The 23,877-nt window shown below is 36.0% G+C and overlaps 1 protein-coding gene across 1 annotated transcript; it reads left to right on the top strand.

Moving 5' to 3' along the window:
• Window positions 1-1,534: 1,534 nt before the first annotated feature.
• On the top strand, window positions 1,535-21,282 carry LOC149425911 (uncharacterized). Its single transcript, XM_089645129.1, has 10 exons — window positions 1,535-1,673; window positions 1,755-1,909; window positions 7,062-7,312; window positions 9,210-9,365; window positions 11,195-11,511; window positions 12,732-12,942; window positions 16,452-16,959; window positions 18,476-18,582; window positions 18,695-18,838; window positions 20,534-21,282. The coding sequence occupies exons 1-10, from the start codon at window positions 1,625-1,627 to the stop codon at window positions 20,601-20,603; spliced, it is 1,968 nt and encodes a 655-aa protein (XP_089501255.1). The 5' UTR covers window positions 1,535-1,624; the 3' UTR covers window positions 20,604-21,282.
• The last annotated feature ends 2,595 nt before the right edge of the window (window positions 21,283-23,877 follow it).

The raw sequence follows: 23,877 nt of genomic DNA, 5'->3' as shown, positions 1-23,877 counted from the left end.
TTTCCATTAAATTTAAAAATTTCATTTCAATTATTAATTATTTGTAATTTGGCTGATTTAAATAACTTGTCTCTGAGGTAGCATAATGGGCAGCCAGTCGCCTTTTTGATTTTTTCGTCGCCGATCCTCGTTCTGAGTAGCCTAAATGGCGATAAATCGCCTTCGTTGGCAACACTGGTCATAAATAGACTACAGTGTTGCCAACGGATCTTGGCCTAATGTCGCCGTTTTTCAAACATTTAGTAGCCTAATCGCCTGATGTAATTCTATTCTACTCACATATTCCCCAGAGCTTGATTCCCCCTTTTATTATTCGAAATCCATGGGGGGGGGGGTTTGTTAGAGAATTTCCGTAAAAGATAATTCCCCCCAAAATATTTCAAATCCATGGGGGGGGGGGTTGTTACAGAACTTTGCTGAAAAAAATTCCGCACAGCCAAAAACATTATGTGATTTCCCCCAGCAATTTTGAAATCCATGGGGAGGGGGGGTGGCTACGGAATTCCATTTCGAAAAATTCCTCACTTATTTATTATTTGTAATTTGGCTGATTTAAATGAATTGTCTCTGAGGTAGCCTAATCGGCGACCAGTCGCCTTTTAGATTTTTTCGTCGCCGATTCTCGTTCTGAGTAGCCTAAATGGCGATAAATCGCCTTCGTTGGCAACACTGATAGACTGCTGTAAACACTGTAAAACCCACCATAAATAAACCACTCTCTGGCCGTCAAACCATCGTCAAACTAGAGGAGAGGCATAAATAAACATGCCATAAATAATGAGGACAAGCCATAGAGAGGCGTTTTTATCGTACCCAGTAAAAGTACTGGGCAGGGGCATTTAACTAGGCTTTGGCCTTGAAACTCATTTGAAACCGCCACGCCCACCTCAAAATTCTTATAGAAAACGAATAATATGGCTAAAAGCTCAGATCTCATTGGATTCGAATAATTATCGCGGGAGTCAATTTTAAATAGAAAATTTGTGGGGAATCGTCGTGGGCAGAAATTATCTGGGTGCAGTAAGTACAGGTACAAAAAAATACCGGTTTACAAAATATGTTTGTTTTTGTACCTGTACTCATTGTACCCAGTAACGAAAAGTACCCACCTCTACGTCAAAAACCTTTATAAATGGATCATGGATGATCAATGGTCAGTATCATGATTTATGGTCAGTATCATAAATCAACTATTTGGTCAGTATCACAGTATGAGAGTCAATGAGAGTGGTATATTTATGGCCAGTATGCAGCTGCAGCGAGAGTGGTTTATTTGTGGTTGCGAGTTGCGAACAGCAAGCATTTTATTGTTCATTGCTGTGAAATGATGAGCTATGACTGTGTTGAGCTATCATGTGAGGAATTATCCGAATAAATTAGTTTTGAAAATTCATATGATGAATTCTCATATTTTGAACAAGTATTTTATGGTATCTACCTGTGAAAATAATTTGACAATCAAATTTTTGATTCTTCATAATGTATACTGGCAATACTCGATTTGACCCATATAATATCGATTTTATGGCGGGTCTGTGTCAGACTTTTGTCTTTATTATAATAAATGAATTCATCGAATTAGTAATTAAATGCAAACAAATATAAAGAGGTTTTTATCGAAACTATGCTCGCAAAGCTGATTATACTCGGAATATTTTCTATAAATCTATATGGTAAGTTTTCTGACAGCTGTCATTGACTTTTATATCTTTTAATATTGAAGAGTATTGTTTATCATCCTGTGGGGTTTCTAGTTTCAGTTTTAAGCGATGGAGAATGCCCGGACATCCACGGAAGGTCTATATCGCCAGGTCTCCATTACGTTCCTGGTCCGGACACTTGCACATTGTGTATTTGTGAAAATGGCCAACCAAAATGGTGCAAAGCAGTCCTGTGCTCTCCACCTCAGGTATTATTATTTCACCTGCCAATGTTTTGGTTTTTGCAATTACCTACTTGAAGTTAAAATGAATCGCATTATTTTATAATTCGTTCTCGCGTTTTCAATAACCGTGTCGGTGCCCTTCAAGAAAACATCAGGGAATTTTTATTTCTGTGATCTTTGTTTATGTTTGAATTTCCACGGTATTGAAGTCGATTTATTAGTGGCTATTAGAGCAAAGTGAAAACTCATTTATTACAAATCAAACCATGAAAGTAATATGTGCAAATCTGATCTTAATTTAGAGTTTAAAAATATAATTGTGCTTTATTTTTGGGTTATTATACCATGTTGCGCTTCCTCCTTCTTTATCCAACGTTTCGGATAGCGTTACAGTGTCCATCATTAGGGCAGATTAATAACCCAAAGAATTTTCGAAGATTTAAAACAAATTAAAGAAATTCGCGCGGGACCTTTATTTTCGCCCGTTTTCAGCGGTCTGCAGGCAAAAAAATAACCCGATCAAAGTGTGTGAATTTCTTTTTTAGATATGTTTTTATGCATTTATAATCCATGCCAACTAAGCCATTGACCGGTCATACCTATGTTAAATATATAAGAGGTAAAGTGTTAATTATAATACTTTTAAAAAAAGACAAACATTCCCGAATTACAAATAACCTGACAATATTTGAAAATCTCCTACTACCATCACAGTAAGCGGAAAATGTTGCTTGTGTCACGATGAAGGACTTAGCCAGGCGATAAATTGAACTCACGACGCCGGGGTGGGACCCAGCCGCAATGCCAACTAAGCCATTGACCGGTCATACCTATGTTAAATATATTTTACTATAACTATTATATTATATTTTTTTATAAAAGGATGTGCTGCAGAAGAAGACCTTACATAATCTTAGTATATAAAAATCACGTTTTATGTTCGTACACGCTAATCTCCGAAACCGCCCAACCGATTTCAATGAAAGTGTATGGTTGGTTCCAGCTTGAAATATAGAATAGTTTTAGACCCGATATGTGGCGCTGTTGTCGAGATCTAAAAATATTTTTTCAACGACAATTTAATTTTTCTGATTTCTCATCCAAAAATACATACAAACCCAAAATTTAACTTCCCTTCATAAAGGCAGTATGTGGCAGAACAACGTCTATCTCGGCCCACTAGAATCATTATAAAAACCATTTTACAAATACAATAATTAATAATTAAACAAGTATTTAATCTAACAAATCTCAGTATTAAAAATTATTGAGGAATTATAGAGCTATAAAAACGAATTATTAGTCATTATAAATACAAATGGAAAGCGTTTTTTCCATGAGACATAAATCATAATATGTACTTCCATCATTATCTTTTTTTCAAGTTTACACAAGCAAGCGCAAAATACAAGCACGTAAATACATCGATCACAAAAATAATTCAAGATGCTTAAACACAGCTAAGCATGCTCCTTTCGCTGTGTAAAAAATGTGTGATTTTCCATAAGCTCTACATATCGTTGCTCTAGTTCGTTTTTATCCAACAGACCAAAACCTAAATCGGGAGAAATAACGCTTCAAAGTTTTTTTTAACGAAAAACGTAAATACAATGAAATTAGCTCAATTCTAATCTTACTAAAATGATTTAAAGTGATAGAAATTATTATTTTTAAGTAAAATTCGTTCCAAATGCTTAAAATTACGCAGAAAACACGTTTTTTATTTGGATGTAGGACAAAGTGTTGGATAAACACGCTCGGAATGTTGTTTGATTTTGGTGGACTTAAGACAAACTCGTCTTGAAACCACATTAAAAATATTTTTTAAATTTTTATTTTTCACTTGTATCGTATAAATAAATGCTTTCTGAGAACAACTGCATACTTAACTCAATTTCGCCAAAAATGGTCTGTTGGACAAAAACCAACTAAAGCGACGATATATGGCTGTTAAACATCAGTTTAGTCTAAGTAACATTTATTAGTAAGGTTTTTATGTAAATGGTTGTTTATCATAGTTTATGTTGCTGTGCCGATGGACACTGTAATGCTGTCCGTCACCCTGAGGTGATATCTCACAAAAGCGGCGCTATACAAATTGTCCAATAAATAAATTAATAATATCCCAAAAATAAATCTCTTTTGGTTGTGAAAATCTCAAATCATAACCGGTTGTTTATCAGTTTATTTATTAGTAAGACTTTCAGCCGGTGTTTTAGTTACACATTGAGTAAAGACTGTAAGTGGAGGTGATGCGAAAACACGATGGTAGCCTAGGGCATACTGTATATAGGAAACCAACCCATACGAATCGGTACTTACACCCTGATTCGCACCACCACCCAGCGCAGAAGAGAGGACTTATCCACACATTGGTGACCCGAGTGACTAGAATATGTGAAGAACATAAAATCGGAGCGGAACTTACGAAGCTGACCGATGCACTGGAGCGTAACGGTTACCCAGCAAGTCAGACAAGGCAAATCTTAAGAGCCAAATCTGCACCAAACGAAGACAGAATTGAACAAGAGTCGAAAGGCTGTGCCTTCCTGCCTTATGTGCACAATGTGACAGACCGAATTGCCAGGCTATTGAGAAAGGAAAATATCAAGACTGTCTTCGGAACAATAACAAAGATACAGGACTTACTGAGGTCTGCAAAGACTAAGTTTCCTCTGGAAACAGATGGAGTGTATAAACTCAGCTGTTCCGGATGTGACAAGGTCTATGTAGGCCAGACAGAGCGGACTATCTCCAAAAGGATTTCAGAACACTTCAGAGCTTGTAAACTCGGCCACCCTGACAAATCGGCAATTGCCGAGCATTTGATTGACACCGGGCATTACTTTGGATTTGTTCCTGAAATCCTGGGTAGACCCAAAACTTATAGAGCACGGCTGATTACGGAGGCCATTGAAATTCATAAAAATCCCGTAAACATTAATAGAGACGATGGAGCTAAGCTCAATAGTTCTTGGTATCCGGTAATTGACGGATACACCAGAGCTAAACGAAGAAAACCACTTTAAATATAAAAAAAAAATATATATATATAAAAAAAATATATAAAAAATGATACGTTAATGTTAGCTCAGAGGGTTGGAGCTGGCAACACGGTATCACAACCTCATACTTAACTCACTTTTTAACACAACCTCAAAAAACACATCTGCCCTGATGATGGACACTGCAATGCTGTCCGAAACGTTGGCTAAAGAAGGAGTTAGCGCAACACGGCATAACACCCCAAAAACAAATAGCAAAAATACTTTTGGCCGTGAAAATCTTAAATCATATTTAATATTAAAATTAGGTCTGTCTCTGTTTCTCACATGGAAAAGAAATCGGTCAGAAAGAGACACATGTTTTGTTAACATTTTTAAGTAATTTGAAGGAACTTGAATAAAAACAAAGTACTATATGATTAAAAAGTCTATAGCAAACGTCTGTTAAATTGTATATTGGGTTTTAGTTCCTAATTCTCTAAATTTTCGTGGTAAATAATTCTCTGTAAAAGCGGACTAGTTTCGCCATGCTATGGGCATCATATATGAAATGGTGTTTATAAATTAATATCTATTTCAGGGTTGTAAAATATTTATTCTGTACTTACAATATTAGAATTTATGTAATCAGTCGGCATGTATTTATTGCAGTTTATTACGTCATATTTACCAATGTTTTAAATTAGATCAGAAAATTCTATGGTTTTAATTCATTTGTGTGAAAACCGCACAAGAGCCCCAACAGTCCTAGCCAGTGGAACTATGGCATCCCCAATTGGGGTATTTTGTGAGGCAAAGGTTGAAGTATGAAATGAAATATGCAAATCTAATAACCATATAGGCTTAAGTTATTTCAAGCAACGTTTGGATTCTACATGGTCGTCTTTTACTAAGGCAATACTAAAGGCATCTACCGCCCTGCAACTTGATATTATATATTTTTTCTTTCATAAATATTACAGCATCCGTTGTCGAGGGGTAAGGCTCAAGACTAGTAAACCGGAGGTCGCGGGTTCAAATCCCGGTGTGCGTAAGTAAAATTTAATAGATTACTTTGTGATATTTCACAATTTACTGACCAGAATTCATTTAGAATGTTGCTTGAAATGATTTTGACCCTGTTTGGTGACCAGATCTGAATAGCCAGGTATTTCCCCACCTTCCTCTTCCCCATCTCCTTACCCGCCCCACTACTTTTAGCCTTACAACATAACAGTAGCGGCTCGTGACTTTTGGGTCTACTATTAATTGAAATATTATCACTCTAGTACACCTAAAAGTTACGAGCCGCCACTCCAACATACCCCATTTGGGAATGCCATAGTCTCACTGGTTCGAGATGATTAGGAGCAGTTGGGACTGTTGTGGTGTATTCACATAAAAAATAAAAAAAAAACAGGAATATCTGAGGTTACAATAAAAAAATAATTTGCTTCACGTTTAAGTTTTAAAAATACCTTGTTTTTTCACTATTTTCCAAAAATTCGTTTTATTTCGAACCCCTCGACATACAAACGAACCCATTATTTATCGTAAGGCAAACACTACGATTTAACCCTAAATGTAAATATACTATATAAAATCATAAATTAGGAATTATAATCTTCACTTACATCTAAATATTCCATAATATTCGAAATAACATCCGCACCTAGTTTAGTAATGGTAGGTTTTTAAAACTTAAAAAATATATATTTATAAATATATCCATCATTTACAGACCACCCTGTGCAACAAACAAGCTACGCTGTAATCGCCAATCGCCAGTCGAGATTCAGAATCGAGGAGTTATGCTCGTCATCGGCCCGCCTTCCCTGTTTTGTATGGAAAAAGGCGCATTATTATCTAAATTCATTAGAATATTAACTACGACTTTATTTATGAAATTATTTTGATAATGACTCCTGAAACACTTTGAATATACTCCCCCCTAATTATAACTAAAAAAATTACACAATATTATGCCATTAACATCCTTTAATAAGCAAAACAAATTGGGGGACCCTAGTGACCCCCCTTCGGATCTTATGTGATATTTTCTCTCCGGTACGAAAAGGTTAATCAATTAGTAAGATTTTTAAATACACGGTTGTTTATCAATTGTTTAAAATTTTCGCCAAGTTTGTAAGGCTATTTGTATATAATATAATTATATTTTGTAATATTTGTAGGACTGCAAGTCGTTCCGGCTGGGCAACACCTGCTGCGAGTTTATCTGCCTGGATGACGCGCTGTCCAAGCACCCCGACTCGGTGCTGGACGGCTCCCAGGACTTTGGGCTGCGGCTGATCGCCACCGCCGTCGTGGTGTTGCTCTTCCTCTCCGTCCTGTTCTTCATGGTGCACCGCCTGCGCCAGAGGAAGCTGCGCGGGCACCAGAACCGCCAGATGAACGAGGATCAGAGGAGTCTGGCTAGCATCGGGTTAGGAACCTTTTAACCTCTATGCGGCTGTTGCATATGCAATCCATAAAGCTGCACTTGTATCTGCCCTCTTTGTGTTTGGCAAAAACTTTTAACCCAACTTAATTGTTTTTGGCTGTAGGCGTTTCGTATTTATTGTATGTTTTTTGCTTTTGTTTGCAGTTTGAGTGGAATATTAATGTTTTAACAAATGTAATGTATTTATAGTGCTTTGAAAAGAAAGTCAAGCCGTCAATTTGAAACAAGAACCCGACAGACCAAAAGCACAAGTAACTTCTTCCTAAAGTCTGATGAAATATGCCAATATCTACCACAGCGCCTTTGAGGAGATTTTGCACAAAAACAGCGCTGTACAAATCATCCAAATATAATTATTTTGGAAATGAACTTAATAACTGATTATTCATAATTAATATTCAAATAACATAAATAAAAACTTTATTCTTAACTCTTCAGGCCTCTGACAAATTAACCATTATATTTCATAAAGAAGCTGTCGGAAAGTCAGAGAATTTGTGTGTATTATTTCCGCTTCTCAATAAAAACCAAATAAATGAGATATTTCTGAATGTATCCTAAAATTAAAAACTGTTTTTGAAAGGTGACAGAAATACACTTTCAAATATAATTTTTACGGTATTAAAATTGTGAATGCAAATATTTAACATACAAATGTACTTAAATATAAACATCCGCTAAACTGCCAAAGCAGTTTGTCAGCAGTTCTGAACATTATAGCCACCTCACTTTTTTGTCATATTATATAAAAATAATTAATAAAAAATTCACAAAATTTCATAAACTTTTCTCAAATTGCAGTCGGACCCTTTGGTTTGATAGAGGTGTAATAAAGCTTGGTGTTTTCTCTTTTTAACACTGTTTAGTTCATATTTCTAAGTATGATAGTAAGGGAGACAACGATTTCTATGAGACCATATGAGTTGTTCAAAAAAGTGAACAAATTGACTCTACTAAAACTGCTAGCTGTTTGTTACCGAAACTGAAAAAACTTGAGGAGTTAATTGAACACGCATCATGATATTATATTTTTATATTAACACAATTGAATTTGATAAAAAAAAACAGTACAAAACTTATATGATTTTTTTTCCTCAAAACCGCGATTTTCTAGTTAACATTTTTTACCAGTACACGCCCGAAACCATGCCTTTATTTCCTCACCCTTGTAGGCCACAACACATATTAGGCACCACGATTTTCTGTACCACGATAATTTTGTCGCAGAAATGCAACGTATGAGTAATAAATAGTTGCTATTTTAAAATTGTGATTTGTCACATTTTTCTGCGACAGCACGCGACGCGATTGTCGCAAAATAAAATTATAGCATTTGAAGTTATATGGACATGCGCGCACTGCGATTTATAATCGCTACCCGACAACCTTTCTTCAGCTGAGATTGCATTCCGCCATCTAGTATTATTGTATGCAATTTGAGGTCCAACAATTCTTAATAGTTTGTCAAATGTCTAAATCGTCATTCTATAATAGCCAAAGAATTTTTTTTGATATTGTCGAAGATCATTGTATTTCAGATAAAAGAAACCTTTAACATATCTTTCTGCTGTAAAAGGATGAGTCCAGTATTAATGTGTTCTTTTATTCCTCCTCTTCCGAAGAAGCAAAACAATACAAGCAATTTGTACGAAATCCATGTTGAGAATGAACAATTACCGCAATTTTTCATCGCGATGCGCGCAGCATTATTTTTGCGATTTCTTATAGCACGATTTTAAAATAGTGTCACAAAAAATACAATCGTGGTGTGCGCTAGGCCTTATGTGTTTGTGGTCAAATGTACTGCCATACTTTCCATATAAGTTCCATCACGTAGGTTATGCTCTTATTTTAATATTAATTATTGTTATGTTTGTAGTTACATCGGAGGCAGCCTCGGGTACCTGGGCGGGTGTGAGGATGGCCCCTCGCATTTCCCCTCACTGTGGAAGCCGCCCGGGAACTACTTCCCGCGGGGAGAGGCTCCCCCGCCCTACGATGAGGCGGTGGCTCAAGCCCGGGCCGAGGCTATAAGGTCAGTAAAGTTAGGTTAGGTTACAGACGCAGATTGAATTAAAAGAAGTAATTCCTTGTTGTTGAAGTCTTCCGGGAACTATGAAGAATACCAAGGTGGGGCTTGGAGATCAGTAGTGATAAGTTAGGAGCTATTATACAGGGTTTTCCAATAAGAGGTGTTATTTTGAATAGCCCGCTATTTCGGTAGATGTTACTTTTGAAGCTGTCATTATTTGATATTTGACAAGTAGAAACTACGCCATTAATAAAAATGGAACGATACACGCTTCAACAACGCATTGAAATTATTAAAATTCACTTGAGTGAAACAAATGCAAATCATCTTGAATGATGAGGCCCATTTCCACCCCGGTGGCTTCGTCAACAAGCAAAATTGTCGCATCTGGGGCTCGGAAAACACAATAGTTATTGTTGAAAAGCCTCCTTATCCTCAACGTGTGACCGTTTGGTAAGGTTTATGGTCCGGCGGAGTCATTGGACCTTACTTTTTCGAAAATGAGGCTGGAGCAACAGTTACGGTGAATGGATTGCGCTATCGAGAGATGATTAATGATTTTTTATGGCCGGAATCGGATGGTATTAAACTGGACAAGCAAGATCAAGCAACGAAACCATTGATCTTTTACAATTGAATATCAAAATAACACCTCTTATTGGAAAACCCTGTACATTCACTCCTATTTTTAACTATATAGATACTTTTCCCATGAAATCATCTTCTTTATTCCATTGTGTTTGCTGTTAGATATAATCTTAGTAAAAACACTAAAGGTTGTCTTGTTTTTACTAGTCGCTATTACAAGTTTTCTTTTTAGGTGAATTATTAAACAGTTTTTCTTCTTATATGAAAAAAATGTCATAAAGGTGCTTGCAACATATTAAAAATATCAAAAACATGATTATTAATTATATTTATTATTATGTTTGAAAACAATCTGTAAATCGAAAATATATCACAGTAATGATTATTCAAGCCTTTGTTCAGAGCATAAATAATAGTCATAAAAAACCATAGATATGCCAATATATAAACAGCACAATTCTCATTCGGAGCCTACTTATTATACTGTACACAAATGAAAAACTCTGAAAGTTTTTTCCATAGTTTTTCATTGGTGGATATAGTTATGTAATGCAACAATATGACGTCACAATATTCACGGTTCCAATTTTCGATCGGAGTTATATCCCCCTGAGAAGAAGTTTTGAAGTACTGGAAGCAAGTTGTTGCTGGTTGTCGTGTACATAATCTTTGAAAAGAAGGAATTATGGAAAGTGCCCAATATAGTTTAAGTATTCATTGTGTTGTGGCGACATTACCTCGAGGTAACGCGGTGAAACATTTATAAATTATATTGTGTTGTGTGCTGCTTCATGGCAAGTGATTGATCTCCATTTTTTTTTACTTTTTTCATACCTTGCTTCATCCCTACAAGTATGATCACCCAATTCCAACAAACACCATTCATTTTGTTTAATTTTAAATTCATTTACAGTCCATAATTCATGGTCATCTGAAGCTGTAATTCGGAAGCAGTTTCTTAAACAACACCCTGCTTGGAGACCAGATTTATTCCTCATCTTCTTCCCCTCTCTACTACCTTCAGCCTCACAACATACCCCAATTGGGGATGTCTTAGTCCCACCGTCTCCAGACCGTTGCGAGAAGTTGGGACTTTTGTGCGGTGTTCTCATAAAAATACACTGTTACCCAGAGGCTGCTGCTCCATCAGATCAATGGGACAATGGCTCCCCAAAATAGTCTAAAATGTCAATATTTAAGACAAATCAACATTTAAAAATATCAATAATTGTTAACTGTTACAGCATCAACAACATGCCTGGCTACCATCGCAGCTTCCCCCTCAATGCTGCCACCAACATGGAGAACCTGATCCGCATCGAGAACAGCCACTCCCCTCAGCAGCGTGCGCACGGCATCCCGAATGGCGCGGAGCATGGCGTGCCACAATACCAGCACAACGGCAGCCGTCTTGCCGCCCCCTTCTACCTGAACAACATGTCGTCCAACCACAGCAGTGTGGGGAATAGCATCGCCGACATGAGGGACAGGCAGGTTATTGTGATGGGGACTAACCAGGCCCGTAACTTCACGGCACAGCATTCTATCACTAGCTCTGCAGGTACATTTTGTTCTGTTTTGTCAGTGTCCTATTTTATCCGGTTACAAGATAATATGTTTTATGCATACTAAATTTATCTCCCATTGTTCAGAGTTAGCTAAGTGGTGGAAGTAAATGGGAGAAAGGAAGAAGACAGGAAGAGGATTGCTATTTAGATCTGCAATGTTTCGATTCTCACCAGGAATCACCAGATTCTAATCTGATAATCTATCTTGCTCTGGAATGAAGTGCTAGCTGAAGCACTTTTGTATAAAAAATAAACCCACTCTTCTTTATCCACTGGAGTGATTGGTATCATATACATATATAAATTTACCTTATTATTTAATTCAGGGCTTCCCAAACTTTTTTCAACTGTGACGCCCTTGGGAAGTTGCCATATTTTTGCGACGCCCCCCCCCCCCCTCCCCCACACAGACTAAAAATCTAACCGCCCCGCCGCTCATTCGTAGTATTTTGAAGCCCCCCCCCCTGAACGGGTCATGTAGTATGGGTACGTTACCTAATAACAATTTGTCAGAAAAACTCCAAATAGTATCTAAATTTTTTATTAGAAAATAAAGAACACAACATAAAAACAAAAATGGAAGCAAAAAAAGATAAAAGAGCATTTTTTTCTTTGGTATTAATGAGAAGGATGTGCTTGCTTTTCTGAGCATAGTTTCTCAAAACGAGGTTGAAGTTTCGAAATCGCCACTCTCGTCTCTGCCTCTAAATTTATTTTTGATCTGTACTTATTCTTAATTACTGCAACTGCAGAGAAACCTGTCTCACACAAGTATGATGTCGCAAACGGTAATAAAACCCTTAACGCTGCAGTGCTGATGGAACGATATTCTCGCTATAAATATTGCCTCACGACGCCCCTGGGACGATCCCGCGGCGCCCGGGGCGTCGCGACTCACAGTTAGGGAAGCCCTGATTTAATTGATACTATTCCAATATTTATATGTAAACATATGTAACTGCTTACGAATCCACCTACATTTCGCCGTTTATTCCATATATTTAGGTTCTATAAACATGTACAGCGTTTTTGCAAAATGGCAAAATATGCCAAAAAATCACTCCGGGGGTAAATTGCACTAACTTTTGTAGAAAAATATTTATTTCTCCATACAAACAATTAAACATTTTAACCTGAAAACTACCTTAAAATTTTGGAACCGTTAAAACCTGTCTGAATGGAGACGATACAGTAATTGTGATGTAACTTCCAGGAAACAATAACTTCATCAGCACCCTGAAGATAACCAGCTCCCTGTCGGCTGTGAGGGCTCGCAACCGGGAGCATTCGGACTTTCTGTTTGCCGCTGCGCCCCTCCCCCAGGGGGCCAACCCTCCCCCAGATACCACCCACTCCACCCACTCCACCCACTCCTCCACCCAACCCAGGGTCATGCCAGCCAGCGCCGTAGACGGGACGAGGCAGTAAGACCTATTTATTATTATTTTTGTTGCTTTCCTCAGTAAGGTGATGATATATGTTTATCATATTTCAGGGTTCCATGATGAAACAGAAAAGTGACAAAATAAAACATTGAACAAAAGTAACAAACAAATAACATACCTCACCCAACCTAATTTAGGGTTAAAAAAATGAAAGATTAAATTTTCCAGGTCCCTCAACAATATTCGAAAAGCTCCTACTACCACCATAATAATGCTATGATGGAGATATTGTCATGATGACCTAGCTCAGCGGTCGGGGAACTTTTTTAACCATTACCCCAAAATATTTTTGCGTAAGTCAATATTACCCCTTCCCCCCATTTTGAAAAGAATACAATCGATGTATATTTAAATATACATTATTTATTGAATTAATTTACGAATGAATGAATATGTAAGAGCAATTTGAATACAGTCTTCGGCGTTTAATCGATTTCTGTTCTTCGTTTTTATGTTCATTAGAGTGGAAAAGCCTTGTTCACAAAGATAGGTTGTTGAAAATGGTAGAAACTTTTATACCGCCTCCTCATTTGCAATTTTGAAAGCCTTCGTAGCTTTTGATATCCAAAAAGACGACAGATTGGCTTTGATCTCAAATTGAATACATGTTTCAGTATTAGATCGAAGTTCAAGTATTGTTTCTGCCAAACCCGGAGGTTCTTCTGGTATGTTAGCAATTTCACATTTAAAAGGATCTACAACCCAATTGAAAGTATGTATATCAAGATCTGGAAAGTAGTCAGAGATCCGCTCACTGAGTTTTGTAAGATGTTTTATAACTGTATCCTTGATGTCATCAAAAGTAATATTTCACAGTCTTCCAAAATAGCAAACTAGAAAAATTTCCTTATTACCCCAAAAAAAAATATTTTTACCCCATTTGTGGTAATTTACCCCGGTTCCCCGACCGCTGACCTAGCAGAAGAATTTGTCAACTCGGACAGTTACCTTTAGTATGGTGACGCTTTAGTTTGCGTCACATTTTGGGTCAGAAAAAAGGATTTCTATCCTCTTTCTACCTAAGGATAATTGTAATTCCGGTAGGATCACGATGCCTCAAATCTACACACAAAGTAACACGCAAGATTGCACTTACCAAGTTTGATTATCTTCAGGTATGTTGATGTCAAGTGTGGCCCGCATTGCGATAATGTTCGGTAAATGGATGAATTACAAGTCACTTTAAAACACAAATCAATACACACACACACAGCGATCGCTTGTTGCGATGATTACGTTACGGCGGACGTAATAATCAGTTGTTACTGATCTCGGAACTTTTCGATGTGTAATTGGAACACTTTACCGGCATATTGTATTCTCACGTATTCAGAAGGCAGTAGTCGAGCGATGACTCCGAGCTGCATTAGCAGCGTTCTTGTACAATAATGCAAAGACCCAAGTAAAGGTATCATACCTATCATACAACTGATATTATTTTAGTACTGAAAAATAATATTATAAATGAGATTGGCGCAAATACCTTATTCATTTGTATTATGGATGTTAAAGTAGAATATATTTTTGCTATCGGTGTGAAGTTTCTAAATATATTTTGAGAATACCCTTAAGTTGTATACAGGAGTAACATCTGTTCATTTGTAATACTGTCAAGGTTTTGGTTAAATTGTTTATGTTCAGTATTAACCGGTCAGCAACGTAAGCAGATATACACGATAAAATAACGATAGCAGTCAAGTACAATAAGCGTGTTTACACGTCAACGCGTGTGTTTCCACAAAAATCGTCATAACTCCGTTATTCTTCTAGTGACATCCCTAAAACAAAAAGTAGAATATTCGTATTGAATGAAGCTTCACATCTCTATTCAAAGTTATCCATAGAAACCCGTAAAAAGACCTACTCAGTGGAAGCAAATTTTACCCGCCAAATCGTAAAACGACGCCAAGAAAGCCGTTTGACGTGCCGACCCGCCTCCCACATATCCCAGTTTTTTAAAAATATATTTTGTATGAAATGGTCAAAAAGTGAAGTGACAGAATTGTTTATTGTACATTTGTACGATGAAATAAGTGTTTTTTTTTACATTATCCGTGATTTTAGTATCGTTTTTACATAAAACATTACAGGTGAGTCATTTTTACAATTTTTTCATGTTTCCATTCTAAATTTAAATATTTACAAATGTTAATATTTATTTATGATACAACAATTTGAAAGCCTATTTTGTAACCTTTCTAAAACAGTTTTTACTATTCGGCTCCGTTCAGTAATGTTTCATTTATAGAGCTTTGATTGTGAGGCGGTAATAACACAACGTTTTCGTGAAATTGACATTTCGGTAAAGACATCTTAGCTTCAAGTTCGCGAAAAGTCGGAGGGGTTAATATCACTTTCAGTATCTGAGACTTTTAACATTAGTTCTCCTTATATGTATGTGTTCTATTTATATGTATTGAGATCATATTATTAAATATGTACTTTTAGATTAAGTTGTATACAGGAGTAACATCTGTTCATTTGTAATCATGTCAAGGTTTTCTTAGTTTCTTCACAACAAAATCCACCTGTTATTTAGCTTATGAGAGCTATAATAAACTTAAGGTTAAATTTGTAACATTTACACTAAAACACAAACATTTTTACTCATTTTCCTCGGTGGAAATTTGTTTTGGTTGAAGTAAATGGTTGGAATTCATTTTATAAACACTTTGTCCTAAAATTCTTTACACAAGTTAGTAAGAGTACAGGTATCGCAACCAGAGTTGAGTCAAATTCCAAATTTGTTATTTGACTTCAAAAATGAAAATTCCAGTGATATGAATAAAACCTCATTTTTAGTAAGATATGAAATGAACCACTGTAACAACAATAATTGTAATAACAATAATTGTTAGAAAAAAGGACATCACTGTCCATATGCACCAATACACACAATCTTAAGTTTGTGTTGGTCAACTCAACGAGCGTGTAACAAGCATATTAATATGTAAAAATTCGTACATGCTCAGTCACTGTGTTCGTACATGCTAATCTCCAAAATCGCCCAACCGATTTCAATGAAATTTTGTGAATGTGAATTGTTGGTTCCAGCTTGAAATATAGGATAGTTTTGGACCCGATAGGTGGGGCTGTTGTCGAGATCTAAAATTTTAAGATTTTTGAGATTTCTCATCCAAAAATACATACAAACATAAATTTTAACTTCCATTCATAGAAGGCGGTCTGTGGCTGGACAACGTCTTACATTATAAAATGCATTCCAAATGGTTGAGTTAAATTCTAACTGGCTTCTAATATATACAAATTTAGCCTGCATATGTTTGTGCTCGCAAAACTAAAAATTAAAAAAATTAAAATTCAGTGAAATGTATTTTTTTAACAGTAACATTGTGGTATACAGTAGTGAATAGTGGAAGGAGTCAGAGGCGCCCGAGAAAGATATTAGCAATAGCGAAGCATTGGGGGGATCCACTAGTGTAATAATAAAAAAATGTATCTGAATCAATTTCTTGTTTTTTCTTCAGACACCGAACTATTCCCCGAATGCTGAGCGCTATGGACGACCTTCCGGTAGAAAACAATTTCCCTCATTTGAAGCAGAGAGCCCCCCACACCAAGTCCAACCGGGACATCAACAACGTCTTCCGAGCCACCGAAGAAGTTTCAAGACATTCCAGCTCCAGCTCTTCTAGAATGTCCAACGATGTCAACAACTCCAGACTAGCCAACGAAAACACCGTCAAACTGGCAAACGACGACACCAGATTATTGATAGAGAACAACACGCATAGGCTGTCCAAAGAGAATATTCTTAGGTTCGGGAATGAGATGAATGCTCAGCACGAGCATCAAAAGGCGGCGAAAGACTTGCCGCGGTCTCTGAGCGAGGTGTCGCGACAGTTGGCCGGAGAGATTTCCCGCGCTGAGGCCAACGAAGCCAGTAGGACTAATGCGGAGATAGCTAAACGACAGTCGGGATCCCTGGGCAGGCTGTTGGAGAGACATCCGCTATTGCCAATGCCAGCAGATACTGTGAGTGCATACTTTTATTGTATTTGTTCTTGATTTGGTTGGAGGTGATTTGTGTTTGCCAATGCCAGCAGATACTGTGAGTGCATACTTTTATTGTATTTGTTCTTGATTTGGTTGGAGGTGATTTGTGTTTGCCAATGCCAGCAGATACTGTGAGTGCATACTTTTATTGTATTTGTTCTTGATTTGGTTGGAGGTGATTTGTGTTTGCCAATGCCAGCAGATACTGTGAGTGCATACTTTTATTGTATTTGTTCTTGATTTGGTTGGAGGTGATTTGTGTTTGCCAATGCCAGCAGATACTGTGAGTGCATACTTTTATTGTATTTGTTCTTGATTTGGTTGGAGGTGATTTGTGTTTGCCAATGCCAGCAGATACTGTGAGTGCATACTTTTATTGTATTTGTTCTTGATTTGGTTGGAGGTGATTTGTGTTTGCCAATGCCAGCAGATACTGTGAGTGCATACTTTTATTGTATTTGTTCTTGATTTGCTTGGAGGTGATTTGTGTTCACTGCAGACGCGGCCCGTGACTGTAATTACCAGCAGTGCATTTCACTTTTAAAATGTACCTAGTCTGTAATTTAGGTGGAGCAAATTAAGAATGGGAACACCCACTGCAATTCATTCTATCTTCTAAGTTATATTTGTAAAATAACTTATTAAATAATACAAAATTATCTTGAAAATAAAGGACACTCAATTCATCGTTGAAAATATAGCGAAACCGTTTGATTTCACCGCGAACGAGTTCCAATGTGTTAATGTTGTTGCGTTAACATTGAACATTAGTATTTCTAAGCGAATCCATTCCAAACGCATTGGATTACGCATGATCAAAGTGATGCAAAATTCACTCGCCGTCAAAGCACTTCGAAAATGCACGGATGGGTTATGTATCTGCACTGCTCTAACACGTAATTTGATGTTAAGAGTGTAATCTGTCTCGCTCATGTCACCGTTTCGGCTACTTCGGGCTGTCTCGATACTGCCCGACGCTGTTTTAGTAGTATGGTAAAAGTTGGTTTTGTGCATATCTGGGTATGCACGACCGCTTGCTCTTGCGCGGAATTTTTTTACTAGAAGATAGCTCAAATAATGACCTGACGGGAATTACGAATTTCTTACATCGATCACTGGGGCACAGATGTCGTTGTAATTTGTTATGTGGAGATTGAAGACAAGCAGTGCAATGCACAAATGCACGTACCAAGGAACCGCCTCTGGTTCACTGTCTTCTTAAATGTGTCGAAGCGTAGACCTGATAGTTACTTAACCCTAAGTTGTCGAAAGAAAGGTTTTAAAAAACAAATATTAATTAAATCCTAATATTAATGTTTTATGGGTTCTCTATTTGCTGCAGATGATCACACCGTATAAAGACTGTGTGATCATCTGCAGCAAATAAAGAACCCATATTAATGTTTTATGGGTTCTCTATTTGCTGCAGATGATCACACAGTATAAATACTGTGCACACAAAGTAATATAATTATGGATATGGAACTGTTTTCAGACTCCCTGCAACTGTAGCTATGATTCAGAGCCCCTAGCCGTGTTGAATGATGACCAAGATGACTACCATAGTGAGTGTGAGAACTGTAAATCTGCCAATGGTTCAAGGTTTGTATGTCTAATTTGGTCATACCTTAATTATATAAATACAAATTCTTTTAATGATTGCAACTGCCATTAACATTTCTGTAAATATCTAATTTGCATCATAATGTTGTAGATATTATTTGGACGAATCGGAGGAAGGCAGTGAACTGTGCGAAACCATGACCCTTCACAGAAGACCTTTGCCAGAACACGCTGCAGAGGATCTGCACCAACTTCCCACTTCTCTCACACTGCCAGTGAAGACTAAACGAAATAGGTACTCCTTGAAAATTTATTGTACATAACCTTTTCTGATTTTTTTACCGTAGATTTGTGACTGTTTCACTTAAAAAACTAAAACTGACTGGTTTGAAGAAAAAATGATTATAAAACTTTATTACAAAGATATTTTTGAATTGATAAGCACTTATAAAAAAATAGGTCTTTAATTTCAAAATAAATAATATGAAGCAGACCCACAGGGAGGTCAGACATGATGTCGTTATTCTAGAATATTCTGTCTTTTTCGTTTTCATACAAAATGACGTACATATGACCTCTCTTTGGGACTTTACACAGATATTCTTGTTTTGAGTGAATTATTATGACGGATTTATCATCACATAATGATAGGCCGCGATGTGAGAATAAGGAGATTTGAGTTATAAATTGAACTGAAAAATCTTGGTAAACACCTACAAGTTGAAATAATTTATACATCAAATTATCATACAAGCATAATCGAATTTCACCTAATTTAACAGTATCAAAAAAATTCCCCCAGTGCTTATGTCATCTTTGTGGATGCTATGTGGAGGGTCTTTTTAGTAAAGGATGTTCTGGAAGGGAAAAAGATGTGATGGGTGGGTAGGAATCTAGGGGCAGTGTGTCCAGGAGTGATGGACTTATGAATCCATCCCTCCAGTGAGGAGAGATTAAAGGATCTCCCCGATCCAGCCTGGTGGGCAGACGTATCCGCCGTCAAGAATAAACCTCACCCCCGTAGACCTAGGCACCCCTGCTAAGTCACCAAACTTAGCAAACCACTTGGGGTGACCTATGGCAGGGAAGTTGGTTATTCATTAATGGTTCCTGGGACGGCATATTCGGTATTTCAACAAATATTACAAATAATAACCAATTTTTACCGTTCAAGAAAGGTTTATATTATATGAAGCAATTGTTTGCAGTATTCTGGAATATAGCTCCATTATTTGGGCCCCTTCTGAACAAAGTAATATCCTAGAGATAGAATGAATACAAAAGAGGTTTATACATTACCTCTATGTGAGGGAATATACATACTATCCTTTCCTATATCCGTCCTTGTTCTTAACAGGATTGCTTGATTTCAGCCGGCCGTAAAATATTCTTAAGTAAACATTATTTTATTATTTTTACTATGTTGTCTTGTTAGAGATACAGTTACAAGGAGGAAATCCATAATTGGTTTTATTTTGGCTATACTGCACACGTACAAACTGATAAAATATAAACTGTCGATTTCCCGAAAATAAATAAATCTCTGTAACTATACTTGATCCACTTAAGTTGAAAAAGGTTAACCGTCTAATTATTGACTATTAGTTAGCCTAACAAGTATACTCTTGAGAAATCACATGCGCATTTTTATGCTCCGAAAGCGAGGACTTCTGCCTACCAGAATGTGCCAATCAACAGAGTGACTCAACTCTTTAACGATGCTGAATACAGGATTGTCAATAGAACATCGACATTTTCAAAGTCACTTACAGACAGTTTATTTTGCAACTATCTTTTGACGCATGTAAAAAATATAGTAAAACTGTCCCCATGACCTTTGTATGTAAAAATTGCAATCTTCTCTGTAATGTATTATTTTCTTGTGTTACCGTTTTATGGAGACCACAAAGTATTAAATAAATATATTTTTATATTCGTTTTTCCAGAAGTTCTCAACATTTCTTATATCTTATATTTAAATTTGTTTCAGATGCCAGCCTGGCACCAGAGACGCCTGGTTCAGTTCCATGCCGGGCACCTCTTCCTCAGAGGAAGACTAAACCACAACCATAGATCATCCAACGCTGCGGAACCAAAAGCAGCGCTACTTTACCATAAATCTAACATGTATTAGTCTCTAGGCTCTAATTAAAGTACTCGAACTAAGGTAGGCTAATAATAACATACATATAGGTATAATAAATGCGTGTAGGTTGTCTGTTGTCTGCATGTTATCGTGGTTGAATGGCAATATCATTCAAAATACTATTTGACTGCTCCAATTGGCTGGGAATATACGGACTGCTACAAGCAGTCCACATTGACAGCTTTAAGCGGTGACTGCATAGTTCTCACAGAAAAAAACAACACTGCCGTCCGTATACTGACTGCCAGTAGCAGTCCAATCCAGCCTAACCTAACTCAAGTGAGTCAGAATTTATAATTTGTCCACCAATATTTTATTTTTATTTATTTTTTATAAATGTTACAAATTATATATTATTATAAATATGATGAGTACATCATGTCCAGAATATGACGAAATAAGTAGGCGCTCTTGTAAATTTTACTGCCTTGAGTTAATATGTATTGTTCAATTTGGAGCAGTCGAATTACACCAGTTTATATTTTAAGGAAAACAGATTATTTCTCTTTCTATTAATATTTTTGGACTTTCACAAAATCTAATATACATTTGAATTAATTAAAATAAAGTGGGAAACTCGTGTATCTACATCGTATAGAGAACCAAAATATTAGTTTTAATTTTTTTTATATAAATTCAGTTGAACTTGATTATAACGATCACGGCAATAGCGAGTTCACGGCTATAAAGAGCAATTACATAACGATATTTTAGTTCAGGCTTAACTTCACATAATTGTTCACTGTTATAACGAGGTCGATTCACTGATATACCGAGCAAATAATTTTGTCAACATAATTTCTGAAAACATGAATGAGTCGTTGGGTCTGAAAAAATAAAATAATTGGGAATTATTCTTAAAGTAAGTAATTTTAGGCGGGAATTTCCCATTCCGTTAGGGACGGATTAATACGTTTATGTCATTACCTGTGTAAGATTGTCGACTATGTGAAACGTTACTATCCATTGGGCACTATGTAAAATTGTCAGAAAATCTGCAAAAGTCATGTGAAATTTGAACTTGACAAATTTGTTCCCTTCTTACGTCTTCTTTTGTATTACAACCAGCGGCAGCTCGTGACTTTTGATTGTAATAGAATGATTAGTTTGAAAAATTCGACATTATTGATGTTGTTTGGTATAATATAATTTTTTTTTTTCCAACACTCAATTTTTTGTATGAAGATATTCGGGAAATTTCAATTTGGCCCTACGCCGCACGGATTTCTTGAAGATCTTCATACGAAAAACCGAATTAAAAAAAAATTACGTTTTCAGCTACAACAACATTAATAATGCCATTTTTTGTAGTATTAGCACTCTAGTATACCCAAAAGTCACGAGCCGCCACTGATTACAACTCATTGTCAATTTTGTTTTAAAAATAAATAAATATTTTAATGAAAGTACCTACTTACAACCCTGTTGTTTTTATTGAGGGGGAGGGAGACAGAAAAACAGACAGTAAAATTCACGATTAAAAGTTTTTTGAAAGGTTTCTATTGATTTTTCTTAAAATTTCTTGTTATGCAGACCGGTTCTTCAAATTTAGTTCCATTTAGGACATGCAGCATAAATTAACCAAAACTTCATAAAAATATATTCTCAGCCAGGGTTTTCAAGAATTACCCTAAACATTTTGATTTTTCTCTATAGCCAAGTGGGCAGTATAAAATTGAATAGCGGGCCGCGAGAATTGGGCCGCAGGTTGAGCATCACTCGTTTGTGACAAATAATTTTTTATAGTCGAAAACAAAAATGACAAGTACGATTTTACAAGCGGTAGGTAGTAGGTACAGCACGCACAAACTAGTGATAAAAAGATACACAATTTAGTGATATTTTTCTTGGAAGCCTTGAACCAGGTGATGATAGTTACAATGCGTTGATTGTTTTGAGGGGGAAATTGAGAAGCATGATAGCGAAATCTTTAAAACAATCATTGATTATAAATTTTTTTAATAAAAGTGTTTTTTTCTAATATGCTTTTTTAATAAGTAATACCTGCTCGTTTAAAATATATTGCACATTTGCGAATATATTGATAATACAGGCATTTAGGTAGGTGCATATGACTTTAAAAAAACCGATTTGGATGTAACGCTTTACGGCTATAAGGAGCAAATAATTTAGTCAGTCCCCTCATGCTCATTGTAACCAAGTTTGACTTATATATATTTTTTTTTTTTTTCGGAAAACTAAAAACCATTAAGAAAATATTGGAGCCGAATATATGCTTCACATTTTAAAAGACAATAAACATTAAATAACACAAATTCATCAAATAAAATTTACTTACGAACTGCGGGATTTGAACCCGTGACCTTCGAATTGCTAGTCTAGTCGAGTCGAGTCTTTACTTATCAATAAAAGTTTTACCGCAAAATAAACCCCAAATGTGGTGTAGATTCACCAGTTTCCCGCTTTTACCACTATGTTTCCAGACACTGTGTATACGGAAAAGAGAAATAATTTAAAATTGGCCTGTAATATTTTTGATAACAAAAATACTGATTTTATTTTTGCGTCGGCAAAAGGTAAACGCTTTTGAATGGTTCCAATCTATATAATGTGCGTACCTGAAAAACAAAAATAACTCCAAAGCAGATTTTCGCTTCTTGAAAATTTTGATGATAATTTTATTCCATCAATGTATTTTTTGTCTGCATTTTAAACAATGCAATGTTCATTATTATTAGCTGTTGCTTTTAGTGTTCCTATGTTTTTTCTGTGATATCAGTTTCTAGTTTTTACAATCAAAAATATTTTTATATAATGTATCTCTTTATTACTAACGTATTAACATTGTTATCAATATTTTTTATTGAATTATTTACTATGTATTGTAAAACTCATTAAGCTTAAAATATTTGTGTGCCACGTGATAAGAATACATCCATTTTTCACACAAATTAAAATAATCATTTACTTGTATATTTTCAGCTAATTTAATCAGATTTTAAAAATATGTTTCAAAATTAAAATTATTTGTTCGCATTGTAAGTTGTAACTTACCTACATATTTTAAATCATCTCAAAATAACCCCAAAAAGTATTTTTTTAATTTCTTCATTAACTAATGAATTTCTGTATTTTCATTTGTTACGTCTATTTCTTATGATTAATTATGTATTACTTAATGCCATAAAAGGTATACGGATGTACCTAAATAAGTTTTTTGTCTGTTT

This window comes from Hesperophylax consimilis, chromosome 2 (assembly GCF_061612785.1).
Source record: "Hesperophylax consimilis isolate HC1 chromosome 2, BYU_Hcon_1.0, whole genome shotgun sequence".
Taxonomy (NCBI): Eukaryota; Metazoa; Arthropoda; class Insecta; order Trichoptera; family Limnephilidae; genus Hesperophylax; species Hesperophylax consimilis.
Note: the sequence above shows the minus strand (reverse complement) of the source record. Positions and strands in the feature narration are given on the sequence as shown.